This window comes from Carassius carassius, chromosome 28 (genome assembly GCF_963082965.1).
Source record: "Carassius carassius chromosome 28, fCarCar2.1, whole genome shotgun sequence".
Classification (NCBI taxonomy): Eukaryota; Metazoa; Chordata; class Actinopteri; order Cypriniformes; family Cyprinidae; genus Carassius; species Carassius carassius.
In genome coordinates this window covers 3,747,775-3,765,786 of record NC_081782.1, presented here as the reverse complement: position 1 = coordinate 3,765,786, position 18,012 = coordinate 3,747,775, and the positions used below count along the sequence as shown (strand labels likewise).

Here is an 18,012-nt window from a genome sequence, read left to right as displayed (position 1 = left end):
AGATCATTTAAGTGTTTTTTAAAAGATAGATTCCAATATAAAACTGTAATTTACACCATGTCTATTACTTGTTGATTTTAATGTTTTTTTTGTCATGACTTGTAGTGTAAATAGCATGCTACAGCATCTACACAATCAGTATAAAAACCTCCAAATTGCAGATGATGCTTTTCAACACTTATTCACAGACATCACGTAAATATAATGATATCTGATGACATCTGAACATACAATGACATCTGTATTTCAAAAGAACTGGTCCATAACATGTAAAATTAACAAAACTGATGTGAAGTCACACACACATGACAGTATGATAGCTGTGTGTCTGTGTCTTTAGTCTCTGTTGATTGTGTGTCTGTGTGTCTCTGTAGAAGCTCTTTATTCACCATCAGCTGATCCTGAGAAAACTGGACTGACGTCTAAATACTGAGAGTCCTACAATAAAACACACAGACAGTCACGTATGAGTATGAGACATTAGTATATATTAGTATTGGTATATTCATATTACAGCTAAATATTTGAATGAAAACTACTAATACGAACTCTATCACTAACACAGAGATACACAGTCAGAGATTAAAATATTCTCATATGCATAGATAAGTCACATCATTTGGTCATTGATGGCCATTATACGCAGATTAAAGTACAGAGACTAAAGTGTAATCTTAATGCTCTAATTACAAACATATAAGACCTGTTACTAAACTTTAAAAGTTTTAAATAAAAATGTACTCACAAGAGTATAGTTTCTCTAGTTTATAAAGTGGATTATCCTTTAGATCAGAGAGACACTTCACGTCTGATTTTTGTAGTTCATTTCCAGACAGATTCACATATCTCAGATGTTCAGGGTTTGATTTCAGAGCTGAAGCCAAAGCAGCACATCCTTCAACTGTGACGCCACAACGCCTTAACCTGTAAAGTACAATGACACAATGTGAACTGTAGTTCCAAGTGTCTGTAGTGTGAGATATAATGCTGACGAAGGAGAAAGGCTGAAACTCTGCCGCTCCTGAAAACCAGTGTTGATTCTTTTCTATTTTTCTTCATTCTACTATATTTAAGAGAGTTGCTTATTACACAACTTTCTTGTTTGAAATATTTTGAGGCTCTTTCCTTTTAACACTGATACAAACTAAAGTGATTATAAACTTTATTCACTCATTAATAATAACCTTCATTATAACCTTACATATAATACAGAATGTTCAGTATTAGTCAAACTACCAGAAGCAACTGAAGCTCCACTGAATGGTTCGTGAAGCAGCAGATCATGTGATGTGATAAGTTGGATGAACTTCATGGTCAGTCATCAGAATTATTTGTGCTGAGATTTAGTATGTTTACTGAATGTTTATTTTACAAGATGATTTTAGTCCTAAAATGTACATTAAAGTACATGCCTTACATGAGTGACTTTCATTAACTTACTCCAGTTTCTGCAGTTTAAAGTGAGGATCTTTAAGTCCAGCAGAGAGATGTTTTATGCCCAAATCTCCTATTTTATTCCAAGACAGATCCAGTTCTTTCAGGTGTTCAGGGTTTGATCTCAGAGCTGAAGTCAGAACAGCACAACCTTCATCTGTGAGACCACATGTCCTCAACCTGCAGACAACAACGACACAGTCTTCTTCACTCTCTCAGATCAGATTATAAGTTAATTTCTTTTTAAAAAAGAAAAAAAGAAAGTATAAACTTAAAGGACATGGATTAGATAAAAAAAAAAAACTGTCTTGTACTGAAGGGATTTAAATTGAAAGCATTGACTGCAAAAGTCTTACAAAATTCACCACTGGAAAAATCCCTACATGATTGGTCTGTGCTGCTGCATTCAGCTCTATTACCAGAAACTCATCATATTAAGATCTGTATTGACATTTACCATTCCTTCTCTTTCAAGGGATTTGATTGCAGTGCATAACAATGCATTCATTTGTTTCCTTCACTTCACAACAACAGCATTGACATTGTGATGAGTTGCTTTTACCCATTAGAAACAATAATATATCATTGAGACCTGTATTTCTGAATCACAACCTGGAAAATGCTTATTGATTTACTAAAAACACTCTTATGACAGACTTAAATGTTGGTTGCTGGTTTGCGATTTAATGGTCGGGGAGTTTTGTCCTAGGATGTACTGCTTTTTAATCTTGTTTTTTTTAATTTGAGTCAAATCTGAGATGTTGTCAAGGCTGATCTTTGTCTTTTTTGTTTTCTTTGTAAATATTTTTACAGTATAATTGGAAGTTGTGGGGAGTGGGTGCACGTTTCTGTTCATTTAGTTGTTTTCAAGTTGTTTTTTCATTTTAAGTAGAGAGGGAGTCAGGAAACTATCTCTGTTGTTGATTTGGTTTTATTTTATTGAGTTAAGTTTAGTGGCCCCTTTAGTAGGTAAGATGTAATTTTGCTTGTTATTTTGCCTTTCTCCTAAAGTCATTTTACACTTACATACTAATAATACTATATACTAATACATTTTACTGATATTAATACAATTTAATTGTGTGTTTAATTCTTATAATGGCATTTAAAAATATTAGGTGAAATTAAGTTATGCTTCTCTTTTTTTGACACAATAATAATAATAATAATGTGAAACGTTTCAGTTAATCAGAATCATGATGATATTTCTTTATTTGTTTAATTTTTATAACTTATTATTAATATTATTATTGTTGTTTTCCTCTGCCTTTAATTTTACAGAAAGCCGCGGGGAAGATTCTCTTTTGAAATGCTTATCTTTTGTTGACAACAAATTTATAAAACCTATTCCTTCTCATTAAAATTTTTCCATATAATGTTCCTCATGCATTGTTAGAATTATAATAGAAAAAAGTTGAGTAATATTGTTAATTTTAGGCCCCTGGCCTCTGCTACAGTTCTGACTCTCTCCTCAGTGGGACCAATGCCTTTTTGTGTGAGCAGAATTCCCATGAAATTTAAGCGATTCATACCAAACTGACATTTTAAAGGATTCAGGGTTAGCCCGCACTCTCTCAAATGCTTCATAACGGCATGTAGACGTTGCATATGTGTTTCCTGATCAGTTGCATGAACAATCACATCGTCTGAGATGTTTTCAACTCCCTCTATTCCAGCAAGGGCAGACGCACTCTCATGTTGGTATTGCTCACTTGCAGACGATACTCCAAAAATGAGCCGTTTTTTATCTGTATACCCCATTGTGGACTGCAAATGTTGTAATCTGATGAGACTGCGGTGTCAACTCCAGTTGATGGTATCCCCACTTGAGATCTAGCTTGCTAAAGAATATGGATCCGTTCATGCTTTGTAAGAGCTCATCGACAGTGGGGATGGGGTATCGCTCTCTGATGATTGCTCGATTGGCTTGTCGCATGTCAAGACATAATCTGATTTCAGAATCGGCTTTTGGCACTATTACAACTGGATTAACCCATGGTGTAGGTCCATTAACTTCTTCTATGATGTCCATCTTTAGAAGTTCTTTTATCTTTTCTTCCACAGTACCCCTCAGATTAAACGCTATTCGCCTTAAAGGCTGTGCCACTGGCTGAATATTTGGGTCTATATATAAGCTGATTTTTTTGGTTTTCAGCTTACCAACTCCTTGGAAAACTTCTGTGTATTGTGAATGATGTGTTTGTTTGAGGTCCGTTACTGCTGCGATGTTTGTGCCTATCATCAGCACTCCAAGTTTAATAGCAGTATCTCTCCCTAATAATGGTTCTCCAGTCGCTTTGATGACAATGAACTCTGCAGATACCTTCCAGTTGTCTATTCTAGCTTCACACTCAAAAGCTCCCTTTATTGGCAATGGCTTATCAGATGAGTAAGAAAACAATTTCCTCTCTGTTTCTGGCATGTATGAATGGAATTTGATATTCATTGATTTCAGTCTTTCCCACGTACTTTCATCAATGATATTGCTGGTTGCACCTGAGTCTACAAGCATTTTTAAATTGACATTTCCCAAGCAAACATTTAGTCTTTCGTCCATGTAATTATCTTGGATGACAAATGCATATTCATGTATGTAATTGATGTATTTACTATGAATCCCCTATAATTAGATTACAATTCGATTTCATAAGGTTTATTTTTTGCACCAGAGATGGATTGAGTTTATTAGTTTTTTATGTATTTCAAGGTAATGGTGAGGTGAAAATACGTTGCTGCGACCAATATGATCCGGTAATGTCACGTCCTCATAACGTGCCAGTTTGGTCGTTAGGACATACTCATCATAGTGACGTTCCACTATAACGTCCCCACGACGGATATGGGAATCACAAAGTTACGTCACTGGAACGTTATTTGGTATGTCGCTGCGACCGATATGGTACTTTATAGTAACGTTCTCATAACGTGCCAGTTTGGTCGTTAGGACGTACTCATCACGTTCCAGCGACGTTCCACTATAACGTCGCCACGACGGATATGGGAATCACAAAGTTACGTCACTGGAATGTAATTTGGGACGTCGCTGCGACGAATATGGTCTGGTCCAGTTATGCCGTCACGACGTAACTGTGTTAGCTGGGGTGCGACATTTTAAAAAACGTCCTTGTTGTGTATCTGTTTTATATACCTTGTTACCTTGAAAATACTTTCTTGCGACCAATATGATCCGGTAATGTCACGTCCTCATAACGTGCCAGTTTGGTTGTTAGGACATACTCATCATAGTGACGTTCCACTATAACGTCCCCACGACGGATATGGGAATCACAAAGTTACGTCACTGGAACGTTATATGTTACATCGCTGCGACCAATATGGTACTTTATAGGAACGTCCTCATAATGTGCCAGTTTGGTCGCTGGGACGTACTCCTCATGTTCCAGCGACGTTCCACTATAAAGGCCACAAATCTCACATACTCATCCGATTCATATGAGTGTTTTTCTCTCATTGCAGTGCTTCCCAGGAGTCGTGATAATGGATCAGCAATGTTTTCTTTTCCAGAAACATAAACAACCTTAAAGTTGTATGGTTGAAGACGCAAAACCCATCGCTCCACACGAGCACAGGGCTTGGAAAGTGGACCGTATATTGACTCTAATGGCTTATGGTCTGTGACCAAATCAAACTGTCTGCCATACACATAGGGGTGTAGCCTCTCGCAGGCCCATACAAGGGCAAGGGCCTCCCTTTCAGTCTGAGAGTAACGTCCTTCACAGTCTGATAGACTTCTGCTGATGTAGCAAACTGTCACCATTTGTCCTTTTTGACGCTGTGTCAATACAGCACCCAACCCTACAGGGCTAGCATCAGCAATGACCTGCGTTGGAGCGTCCTTGTCGAAGTATGCTAAAGTCCCTGCTCTTGCAAGTTCCTTTTTTAGATCATTGAATGCGTTTTTCTGTTCTGGACCCAAGAAAAACTCAGAGTCTTTTCTGGTAAGACGTCTCAATGGCTCTGCCAGTGTTGCCAATTGTGGGATAAATCTACTGCTGTAACTGACAAGTCCAAGAAAGCTCCGGACTTCTGAAGCGTTTTGTGGTTCTCTGGCCTCTGCTACAGTTCTGACTCTCTCCTCAGTGGGACCAATGCCTTTTTGTGTGAGCAGAATTCCCATGAAATTTAAGCGATTCATTCCAAACTGACATTTTAAAGGATTCAGGGTTAGCCTGCACTCTCTCAAATGCTTCATAACGGCATGTAGACGTTGCATATGTGTTTCCTGATCAGCTGCATGAACAATCACATCGTTTGAGATGTTTTCAACTCCCTCTATTCCAGCAAGGGCAGACGCACTCTCATGTTGTTATTGCTCACTTGCAGACGATACTCCAAAAATGAGCCGTTTTTTATCTGTATACCCCATTGTGGACTGCAAATGTTGTAATCTGATGAGACTGCGGTGTCAACTCCAGTTGATGGTATCCCCACTTGAGATCTAGCTTGCTAAAGAACATGGATCCGTTCATGCTTTGTAAGAGCTCATCGACAGTGGGGATGGGGTATCGCTCTCTGATGATTGCTCGATTGGCTTGTCGCATGTCAAGACATAATCTGATTTCAGAATCGGCTTTTGGCACTATTACAACTGGATTAACCCATGGTGTAGGTCCATTAACTTCTTCTATGATGTCCATCTTTAGAAGTTCTTTTATCTTTTCTTCCACAGTACCCCTCAGATTAAATGCTATTCGCCTTAAAGGCTGTGCCACTAGCTGAACATTTGGGTCTATATATAAGCTGATTTTTTTGGTTTTCAGCTTACCAACTCCTTGGAAAACTTCTGTGTATTGTGAATGAAGTGTTTGTTTGAGGTCCGTTACTGCTGCGATGTTTGTGCCTATCTTCAGCACTCCAAGTTTAATAGCAGTATCTCTCCCTAATAATGGTTCTACCAGAAAGACTCGGGAGATAAAACGTACGAAGCATACATTTATTGACAACTCAGCAAGCATAATTATAAATTTCTTTGACGGAAGGCCCCGTCCATGGTTCGTAATCCGAGGGTAGTGGACCTGCATTTCCTGCCTGAAGACAAAGGCAGGGGCGCAGCCGACCCCCCCCCCCCCCCCCCCCCCCCTGGAAGGTAAGGACAGGACCATCCTGGTGGTGGTGGGGAGGGTGGAGGTTGTTATCACGTCGGCATCTGTGAACTCAAACATGTGTAAGCACGATCTTTTATACCAAAGTATAAAGATGTGATTGGATAATGAGGAAGGTAATTAGTGACGAAGTAATTGAGTCTTCCTGGCAGAACTTAGGCTAAAGCTTTCATTTCTCCAGTCCCTTTGATGACAATGAACTCTGCAGATACCTTCCAGTTGTCTATTCTAGCTTCACACTCAAAAGCTCCCTTTATTGGCAATGGCTTATCAGATGAGTAAGAAAACAATTTCCTCTCTGTTTCTGGCATGTATGAATGGAATTTGATATTCATTGATTTCAGTCTTTCCCACGTACTTTCATCAATGATATTGCTGGTTGCACCTGAGTCTATAAGCATTTTTAAATTGACATTTCCCAAGCAAACATTTAGTCTTTCGTCCATGTAATTATCTTGGATGACAAATGCATATTCATGTATGTAATTGATGTATTTACTATGAATCCCCTATAATTAGATTACAATTCGATTTCATAAGGTTTATTTTTTGCACCAGAGATGGATTGAGTTTATTAGTTTTTTATGTATTTCAAGGTAATGGTGAGGTGAAAATACGTTGCTGCGACCAATATGATCCGGTAATGTCACGTCCTCATAACGTGCCAGTTTGGTCGTTAGGACATACTCATCATAGTGACGTTCCACTATAACGTCCCCACGACGGATATGGGAATCACAAAGTTACGTCACTGGAACGTTATCTGTTACGTCGCTGCGACCAATATGGTACTTTATAGGAACGTCCTCATAACGTGCCAGTTTGGTCGCTGGGACGTACTCATCATGTTCCAGCGACGTTCCACTATAACGGCCACAAATCTCACATACTTATCCGATTTATATGAGTGTTTTTCTCTCATTGCAGTGCTTCCCAGGAGTCGTGATAATGGATCAGCAATGTTTTCTTTTCCAGAAACATAAACAACCTTAAAGTTGTATGGTTGAAGACGCAAAACCCATCGCTCCACACGAGCACAGGGCTTGGAAAGTGGACCGTATATTGACTCTAATGGCTTATGGTCTGTGACCAAATCAAACTGTCTGCCATACACATAGAGGTGTAGCCTCTCGCAGGCCCATACAAGGCCAAGGGCCTCCCTTTCAGTTTGAGAGTAACGTCTCTCACAGTCTGATAGACTTCTGCTGATGTAGCAAACTGTCACCATTTGTCCTTTTTGACGCTGTGTCAATACAGCACCCAACCCTACAGGGCTAGCATCAGCAATGACCTGCGTTGGAGCGTCCTTGTCGAAGTATGCTAAAGTCCCTGCTCTTGCAAGTTCCTTTTTTAGATCATTGAATGCGTTTTTCTGTTCTGGACCAAAGACAAACTCAGAGTCTTTTCTGGTAAGACGTCTCAATGGCTCTGCCAGTGTTGCCAATTGTGGGATAAATCTACTGCTGTAACTGAAATTTCCAAGAAAGCTCCGGACTTCTGAAGCGTTTTGTGGTTCTCTGGCCTCTGCTACAGTTCTGACTCTCTCCTCAGTGGGACCAATGCCTTTTTGTGTGAGCAGAATTCCCATGAAATTTAAGCGATTCATACCAAACTGACATTTTAAAGGATTCAGGTTTAGCCCGCACTCTCTCAAACGCTTCATAACGGCATGTAGACGTTGCATATGTGTTTCCTGGTCAGCTGCATGAACAATCACATCGTCTGAGATGTTTTCAACTCCCTCTATTCCAGCATGGGCAGACGCACTCTCATGTTGGTATTGCTCACTTGCAGACGATACTCCAAAAATGAGCCGTTTTTTATCTGTATACCCCATTGTGGACTGCAAATGTTGTAATCTGATGAGACTATGGTGTCAACTCCAGTTGATGGTATCCCCACATGAGATCTAGCTTGCTAAAGAACATGGATCCATTCATGCTTTGTAAGAGCTCATCGACAGTGGGGATGGGGTATCGCTCTCTGATGATTGCTCGATTGGCTTGTCGCATGTCAAGACATAATCTGATTTCAGAATCGGCTTTTGGCACTATTACAACTGGATTAACCCATGGTGTAGGTCCATTAACTTCTTCTATGATGTCCATCTTTAGAAGTTCTTTTATCTTTTCTTCCACAGTACCCCTCAGATTAAACGCTATTCGCCTTAAAGGCTGTGCCACTGGCTGAACATTTGGGTCTATATATAAGCTGATTTTCAGCTTACCAACTCCTTGGAAAACTTCTGTGTATTGTGAATGAAGTGTTTGTTTGAGGTCCGTTACTGCTGCGATGTTTGTGCCTATCTTCAGCACTCCAAGTTTAATAGCAGTATCTCTCCCTAATAATGGTTCTACCAGAAAGACTCGGGAGATAAAACGTACGAAGCATACATTTATTGACAACTCAGCAAGCATAATTATAAATTTCTTTGACGGAAGGCCCCGTCCATGGTTCGTAATCCGAGGGTAGTGGACCTGCATTTCCTGCCTGAAGACAAAGGCAGGGGCGCAGCCGACCCCCCCCCCCCCCCCCCCCTGGAAGGTAAGGACAGGACCATCCTGGTGGTGGTGGGGAGGGTGGAGGTTGTTATCACGTCGGCATCTGTGAACTCAAACATGTGTAAGCACGATCTTTTATACCAAAGTATAAAGATGTGATTGGATAATGAGGAAGGTAATTAGTGACGAAGTAATTGAGTCTTCCTGGCAGAACTTAGGCTAAAGCTTTCATTTCTCCAGTCCCTTTGATGACAATGAACTCTGCAGATACCTTCCAGTTGTCTATTCTAGCTTCACACTCAAAAGCTCCCTTTATTGGCAATGGCTTATCAGATGAGTAAGAAAACAATTTCCTCTCTGTTTCTGGCATGTATGAATGGAATTTGATATTCATTGATTTCAGTCTTTCCCACGTACTTTCATCAATGATATTGCTGGTTGCACCTGAGTCTATAAGCATTTTTAAATTGACATTTCCCAAGCAAACATTTAGTCTTTCGTCCATGTAATTATCTTGGATGACAAATGCATATTCATGTATGTAATTGATGTATTTACTATGAATCCCCTATAATTAGATTACAATTCGATTTCATAAGGTTTATTTTTTGCACCAGAGATGGATTGAGTTTATTAGTTTTTTATGTATTTCAAGGTAATGGTGAGGTGAAAATACGTTGCTGCGACCAATATGATCCGGTAATGTCACGTCCTCATAACGTGCCAGTTTGGTCGTTAGGACATACTCATCATAGTGACGTTCCACTATAACGTCCCCACGACGGATATGGGAATCACAAAGTTACGTCACTGGAACGTTATCTGTTACGTCGCTGCGACCAATATGGTACTTTATAGGAACGTCCTCATAACGTGCCAGTTTGGTCGCTGGGACGTACTCATCATGTTCCAGCGACGTTCCACTATAACGGCCACAAATCTCACATACTTATCCGATTTATATGAGTGTTTTTCTCTCATTGCAGTGCTTCCCAGGAGTCGTGATAATGGATCAGCAATGTTTTCTTTTCCAGAAACATAAACAACCTTAAAGTTGTATGGTTGAAGACGCAAAACCCATCGCTCCACACGAGCACAGGGCTTGGAAAGTGGACCGTATATTGACTCTAATGGCTTATGGTCTGTGACCAAATCAAACTGTCTGCCATACACATAGAGGTGTAGCCTCTCGCAGGCCCATACAAGGCCAAGGGCCTCCCTTTCAGTTTGAGAGTAACGTCTCTCACAGTCTGATAGACTTCTGCTGATGTAGCAAACTGTCACCATTTGTCCTTTTTGACGCTGTGTCAATACAGCACCCAACCCTACAGGGCTAGCATCAGCAATGACCTGCGTTGGAGCGTCCTTGTCGAAGTATGCTAAAGTCCCTGCTCTTGCAAGTTCCTTTTTTAGATCATTGAATGCGTTTTTCTGTTCTGGACCAAAGACAAACTCAGAGTCTTTTCTGGTAAGACGTCTCAATGGCTCTGCCAGTGTTGCCAATTGTGGGATAAATCTACTGCTGTAACTGAAATTTCCAAGAAAGCTCCGGACTTCTGAAGCGTTTTGTGGTTCTCTGGCCTCTGCTACAGTTCTGACTCTCTCCTCAGTGGGACCAATGCCTTTTTGTGTGAGCAGAATTCCCATGAAATTTAAGCGATTCATACCAAACTGACATTTTAAAGGATTCAGGTTTAGCCCGCACTCTCTCAAACGCTTCATAACGGCATGTAGACGTTGCATATGTGTTTCCTGGTCAGCTGCATGAACAATCACATCGTCTGAGATGTTTTCAACTCCCTCTATTCCAGCATGGGCAGACGCACTCTCATGTTGGTATTGCTCACTTGCAGACGATACTCCAAAAATGAGCCGTTTTTTATCTGTATACCCCATTGTGGACTGCAAATGTTGTAATCTGATGAGACTATGGTGTCAACTCCAGTTGATGGTATCCCCACATGAGATCTAGCTTGCTAAAGAACATGGATCCATTCATGCTTTGTAAGAGCTCATCGACAGTGGGGATGGGGTATCGCTCTCTGATGATTGCTCGATTGGCTTGTCGCATGTCAAGACATAATCTGATTTCAGAATCGGCTTTTGGCACTATTACAACTGGATTAACCCATGGTGTAGGTCCATTAACTTCTTCTATGATGTCCATCTTTAGAAGTTCTTTTATCTTTTCTTCCACAGTACCCCTCAGATTAAACGCTATTCGCCTTAAAGGCTGTGCCACTGGCTGAACATTTGGGTCTATATATAAGCTGATTTTCAGCTTACCAACTCCTTGGAAAACTTCTGGGTATTGTGAATGAAGTGTTTGTTTGAGGTCCGTTACTGCTGCGATGTTTGTGCCTATCATCAGCACTCCAAGTTTAATAGCAGTATCTCTCCCTAATAATGGTTCTCCAGTCCCTTTGATGACAATGAACTCTGCAGATACCTTCCAGTTGTCTATTCTAGCTTCACACTCAAAAGCTTCCTTTATTGGCAATGGCTTATCAGATGAGTAAGAAAACAATTTCCTCTCTGTTTCTGGCATGTATGAATGGAATTTGATATTCATTGATTTCAGTCTTTCCCACGTACTTTCATCAATGATATTGCTGGTTGCACCTGAGTCTACAAGCATTTTTAAATTGACATTTCCCAAGCAAACATTTAGTCTTTCGTCCATGTAATTATCTTGGATGACAAATGCATATTCAGGTTGACCTTCAACTTGGTTTACTGTTTGTTGCTTTACATTTTTAGTTTTGCACATTTTTGAGAAATGGTCTCGTCCTTTACATTTATGGTATGTCTGACCTCTCGCGGGACATTTTAAATCTCTCCCTAAGTGATTAGAATTGCCACATCGATAGCACTGTTTATTCACCTTATTGCCTTCTGCATGTTGTTTTCCCTTGAATTTCCCTTTCATTTGCTTTCCTCCTTTGTTCCAGACGTGATTCACAGACTCTTTATCAGGTGTAGATGTTTCACTAACTGATGATGCACCCTTCTGTTCCTCTATCCATTCACAGAGCGCAGCAACCTCCAATGCGTGATCTAGTGTGAGGTTAGGTCCCTCCTCCAAAAGTTTGCGGCGCACATATGTTGACGAACATTTGCCTACTATGGCATCCCGAATCTGATTATTCATGTCAACCGCAAATGCACAGTCTCTTGCTGCCTGTCTGAGATGCGGTGTAAACTGCTGAACCGTCTCTCCAGGGTTTTGGGAAAGTATTCATTCAAAGCTGCAATGGCCTCGTTATAATCAACAGCCTCTCCCGTGTTCGGCAGGGTTGAGAAAATATCCTGAACATCAGGTCCAGCATGATGCAAAAGAAGTGCTCTGTGTCTCTGACGAACTGCCGTTGTTGCGTCCTCAGCGATTATCAGTCCTTTTCCGTCCGCGTGAAGTTCAAATGATGTCAGCCACCTTGTCCATCTTGGACCAAGAGTTGCGGGATCTTTGTAGCACTCAAACGTAGGAATACCTGACTTTCCCATCGTGTATAATCAGTACTAACATCCACACGGCTCCATCCTCGTCGCCAATGTTGTGTGTCTGTTTTATATACCTTGTTTATCTTATTAACTTAATCACACACCAATCGGGATTCTGAACAGCATCTTTTACTCGTGTTCTCCAGCACACTACACATATTCAACATCCCGCTCCCAGTATTCATTGCACTTTCATTTCTTAAAGATACAGGGCATCATTCCAATACATGACAGTCCTACACAATTTTAATTGTTGCATAAAGTTATACACTGCAACCTCAACAAATTAATACGTTTGCAAAAAGGTAAACATCTCTTTAAATCTTGAGACAATCCAGAGCTACTCGTTTTGTTTGTCCTTAATCACCTATTGTAATAACAACACTGATGTAATTTCAACAAATCTAAATTTTTAATGCTTAAAACGATTAAATCTACTGTAATTTAGTTTTAAATCATTTTAAGTGTATACTATTTTCACCAGTTTGTTTGGTTCACATGACTTGTTATTAATTAGACTAAATGCTTCAGATGATGAAAGCTGAAAGTTTTTTTAAATGAAAGCATGCTCTTCAAAAAGTGCACAAATGAAAATACACAAAAGAGCAGGGCTTAATTTGTGCCGGAACAAGCCGGATCCGGATCCGACACCTCCGAAATCAGATCCGGCACCTCATTTTGGCGGATTCCCCTCCTCCAGGGGTGGCGTTTCCGTATGGCAGACAGATATGTGCCGTGAAAAATTAACCATCAAATTCACTATCCTTTCGAGTTGTTCGGGGTTAAAACATCCACTCAATTAAACTGCTGTAAAAATGTAACAGATTCATATTTTTTCAATTTTTTTTGCATAAATTTGTTAATCAACCTCAATCCTGATCAAAACTACCAAATGTTTTTAAAAAATCCAAGATTTTAACTCTTTAATTGCCAAGTTCATAAATGATGTCACTGATTTGGGGGAAAAAACACACAAAATTACTTATTTTCAATATAAAAGTAATTGTGGCTGGATTTTTTTTTTAACTTTTTATAACAGTCTTGGGCATGTCAAAGATTAGTAGCAACATTGGCTTTGATGCATTTTTAGTTTTTGTGCAACATTAGATTTAATTTTTTTCTCCCTAATTTGTTGTTGGTGGCTGTTTTTGCCCGATTGACTTCCATTATAACAACATTTTTTTGATTGCAAAGCCATGACACCATGTAATCATGCATTTTTGATTGTTTGTGGTTTTCCCTTTTGGGAAGAGGTAAAATTTGTTAATTTTACAGTTGATCACTAGGTGGGACCATTAACCCTTTAGATAGGCCTGTGCAAAAAAAGGCTTAGTTTCTGGCTTGTATATGGAGTTATATGGAGTATAACAGCAAATTATAGTGTTTGTGTGTGTGTGAGAGTCTTGATTGTCTTGATTGCACCAAAAATCAAGAGGTAAGAGGTAACATTTGTTATTTTTACAGTTGATCACTAGGTGGGACCATTAACCATTTAGATAGGCCTGTGCAAAAAAAGCTTAGTTTCTGACTTGTATATGAAGCTATATGGAGTATAACAGCATATTATATTGAGTGTGTATGTGTGTGTGTGTGTGTGTTTGTGTGTGTGTGAGAAAGAGAGAGAGAGTGTCTGTGAGAGAGACCTTTGCGCACTTACCTTAATGTATTTCAGAAAATCACAATGTACACCTCAGCTCTTAGAACTACATGGAGTAAAAAAAGTGTATTTATGCACCTGCTGCCTTTTAATGGTGGTGAAAGTATTCGGTTGTTAAGTGATGACGTAAGAAGCGCTGTTTCCGGGTCTAGGCCTCAACTCGCTTCACTTGAGAATATGACCTCAGCAGCCGTTTATGAGCACTGTTTATTCATATTGATAATTAAAGTTAAACGCTTTCAAACTTACGATATACACTACAGTCTCCGTGCTCACAGCGTCCCAAACACAAATAAGTTTTATATATTTTTTTTATATTTATATATTCATTGTCTTGCTATCTGGTACTTCGGTATGGAGTTAAAGGTTAATATTATAACTTTATCGCTAGTATATTATCACATTGTGAGTTTATATTAGCACCTTTTGTTGTTTTCTCATGGTAGCTGATAGAGCGTTTGGACACGGAAGCGCTGCTACGTGACGTCAGACTTAACAAGCGAATAGACTAAACAAAAGCAAAGTACGTGGATTTAAACACTTGCATGCCATCGTGCTGTATATTTAATGGTGAGAAGAGCAGCAAGCAACACTAGAAAGGGCTTGACTTGTACCAAAGTTTTAGAAATGATTATGTAGCATGACCCCTCCAGCGAGCTGGAGCTTATTTGAAGTTGTTATTGCATTTTGGTTCATAATACATTATGTTCATAAATTTGATGCGAAGTAGATTTTTTAGGTTTTTTAGATTTTAAGGTTTTAAACTGGCTTTACCATCAAGAAAAGAGGAGCATTTCACTTATAGGCCATCTGTACTTTTCACCATCAAAAGGAAGCAGGTGCATACTTCTTTTTTTATTGTTTACTCCATGTAGTTCTGAGAGCATGAGGTGCATATTTTGATTTTTTCAAATACTGTACATCAAGGTAAGTGCACAAAGGTCTCTCTCACACCCTCTCTTTCTCTCTCTCTCTCTATCACACACACACACACACACTATAATTTGCTATTATACTCCATATAACTCCATACAAGCCAGAAACTATGCCTTTTTTTGCACAAGCCTATCTAAAGGGCTAATGGTCCCACCTAGTGATCAACTGTAAAAATATTTTTTTTTACCTCTTCCCAAAAGTGAAAACCACAAACAATCAAGAATGCATGATTATATGGTGTCATGGCTTTGCAATCAAAAAATGTCGTTATAATGGAAGTCAATGGGGCAAAAACAGCCACCAACAACAAATTAGGGAGAAAAAATTTAAATCTAATGCTGCACAAAAACTAACAATGTATCAAAGCCAATCTTGTTACTAATCTTTGACATGCCCAAGACTGTGATAAAAGGTAAAAAAAAAATCCAGTCCACAATCACTTTTTATATTGAAAATATGTAATTTTGTGTGGGTTTTTTTCCCCAAATCAGTGACATCATTTATGAACTTGGTAATTAAAAAGTTAAAATCTTGGAATTTTTTTTAAAATTTGGTAGTTTTGATCAAGACTGAGGTTGATTAATAGATTTATGCAAAAAATTGAAAAAAAATTTATCTGATACATTTTACAAGGGGCGGTCACACTGCACTTTTCGTTCCATTGACTTCCATTCATACGCATGCGAATGCATCAGACCGGAAACGCAGGCTCATGTGAAAAATTTTGCATTTCGCTGCGTTCGAAAGTTCAAGTTTGGTGAACTCTGACCTGCGAATTCGCATCACGTGAAGTCGTGTGACCAGTAGATGATCGATACGTTACTGCGTGACCTATCTGTACAGAAATTAAAAAATGAAGGAAGTGCTAATTTTAGCCGTAGCGCAGCATCCTATTTTATATAATACATATTTAAAAGATAATAAAAAAATAAGCTGCATGGTTCGCAGTGTCAATGGAAACGGGAACAGATGGTACATTTGAGTGAGGACACGTTCTATAATTTTTTTTATTGTTTAGTGTGTATATATTTATAGAGAGAGAGAGACAGAGAGTACAATATAATAAGACGCTTTTGACGCCGTCGCAAAAGACACAGTAAAAGCACAGATTAATCCATGTTGTGATAACTGAGGGGAAACCGTTATATCTTGCTCCCACCCATATTCGCAGCGGCGTCCGAAATAATTTCGCACGTTCAAAGGCTAGTGTGACCGCCCCTTGAGGCGGCTTTATACGCATGAGCTTTGGGTGTGACTGCGAGGGCACATAGACTAATACAGCGTGTCATGCGCAAGTATCAAATGGATTAAAATACTTAAAAGGTGTGCAATTTATACATTTTTGTGACAATGCAACAATTACCTGATTAGTCAAGTCAAGTGACAGTTCTGTCAGCTGTCCCGATCGAAATGCGAGTGAGTCTTGTATCGCAGCGTGCAGCAGGTCGCTGAAGTGCAGACAAGATGCGCTGCACTGTAAAAAAAAGAAAAGTTGACTTAACTTAAAATTACAAGGTAATTTGCTGCACAGCTTTTTTGAGTTAACTCAACTTTTAAATGAATTAGTTCACTTAACTCAATTCACTGAGTAAGGTCACATATCTCCCAACTTAAGATCTTTTGTTCAGCTGATTGAGTTTTTATAGTTAAAAAACAAAGAAAATTATGTAATTTCAACTTTTAATGTTATTTTCACTTGACTTAATAAAATACGTTCAGTTGACTAAAAATTTATTTTTAAACCACATCACAAGGTTAAAAAAACTACTATGCTTGATATTTTGGTCCAGGTTTTATTTCAAACCAGCAGCAACACATTGGTAACTTTAGCCATACTCATTCTTAAAAAAGCAAATAAATGAGTAGGCAGAAAAAGAAAAAAAAAACCTTCAAAGTGCTATCTCATTCAACCGGTCCTAAATACTTTAAATGTTCTATGTTTAACATTTTAAATTGTTAACACAAAACATATTACAAAATGAGCAATATAAGTGCAAGATAAAGGAGTACGCTGACTTTTTGGGGCTTTAGCTATTCACCGTATCCACCACAGTTGGGGTGAGGCTCCTTTGTCTGTTCGGTGTTGGCGCGCTTCATTGCACATGCGCCAATTTCATGGTCGTTACAGTGCACATGCTCCAACCTCCAACCCAACTTGTATGCTTGTTAACTTGCATTTACAAATTGAATTTACAATTAATTCTCGGTTGGTCCAACGATTGTTGAACCAACATCTTTTCACTAGTTAAGCCAACAGTTTTGCATTTAATTGTCCAGTTAAATAAAATATAATCATTAGTCTAACTTTTTGTGAGTTCTTGTGAGGATTTTTTACAGTGTGATGTGAAGCGCGCTCCGAGAGAGTTTATGGTTTCGAATGACTGAATGAATCTTGTTTGTGTGGATTTATTTTATTATTCAAACCTACAAGCTATGTTGAATAAATGCAGGGATTTACCTCATTATAAACTTGAAAGCTGCGAGAATTATTAAAACCACAGAAATGTAGGACCTGATTAAATATAACTATTACACAGAGATTTGAAAAATAAAATTCCACAACTTTTTCAAAACGTTTTTAGGCCTGGAAATTGTTGTTTTAAAATTGCATGCCATTTTCATGACCTTACAGACCCTAAATGCAACTGATGCACGCTCTTAAAATCACTTAAAACTGGTCCAGCAATGTGATTGCGCGAATGCTCCATTACCTATCTCTCCTGTAATCACATGCCGGTTCCGTTACCCCGCTTTGTTCCGGGACATAGTATTTCACACAATTTTAGATGTCACACATGGAGTTTGACAAATATTGCCAGCATTTACTGGTGAACTGATGTTGGTGTTGTCTGTGGCTCTG

At 39.0% G+C, this 18,012-nt stretch overlaps 1 protein-coding gene across 1 annotated transcript in view; it reads right to left on the bottom strand.

The window, feature by feature from the left end:
• Positions 1 to 361: 361 nt before the first annotated feature.
• The window catches only part of LOC132107578 (NACHT, LRR and PYD domains-containing protein 12-like), an 80,267-nt gene continuing 62,616 nt past the window's right edge, over positions 362 to 18,012 (bottom strand). Inside the window, exons 10-12 of the mRNA XM_059513689.1 lie at positions 1,441 to 1,614; positions 746 to 924; positions 362 to 438 (exon numbers count right to left, since the gene is read on the bottom strand). Of these exons, the coding sequence (XP_059369672.1) occupies positions 437 to 438; positions 746 to 924; positions 1,441 to 1,614 (355 nt within the window). The 3' untranslated portion in view covers positions 362 to 436. The remainder of the gene's footprint in view (positions 439 to 745; positions 925 to 1,440; positions 1,615 to 18,012) is intronic.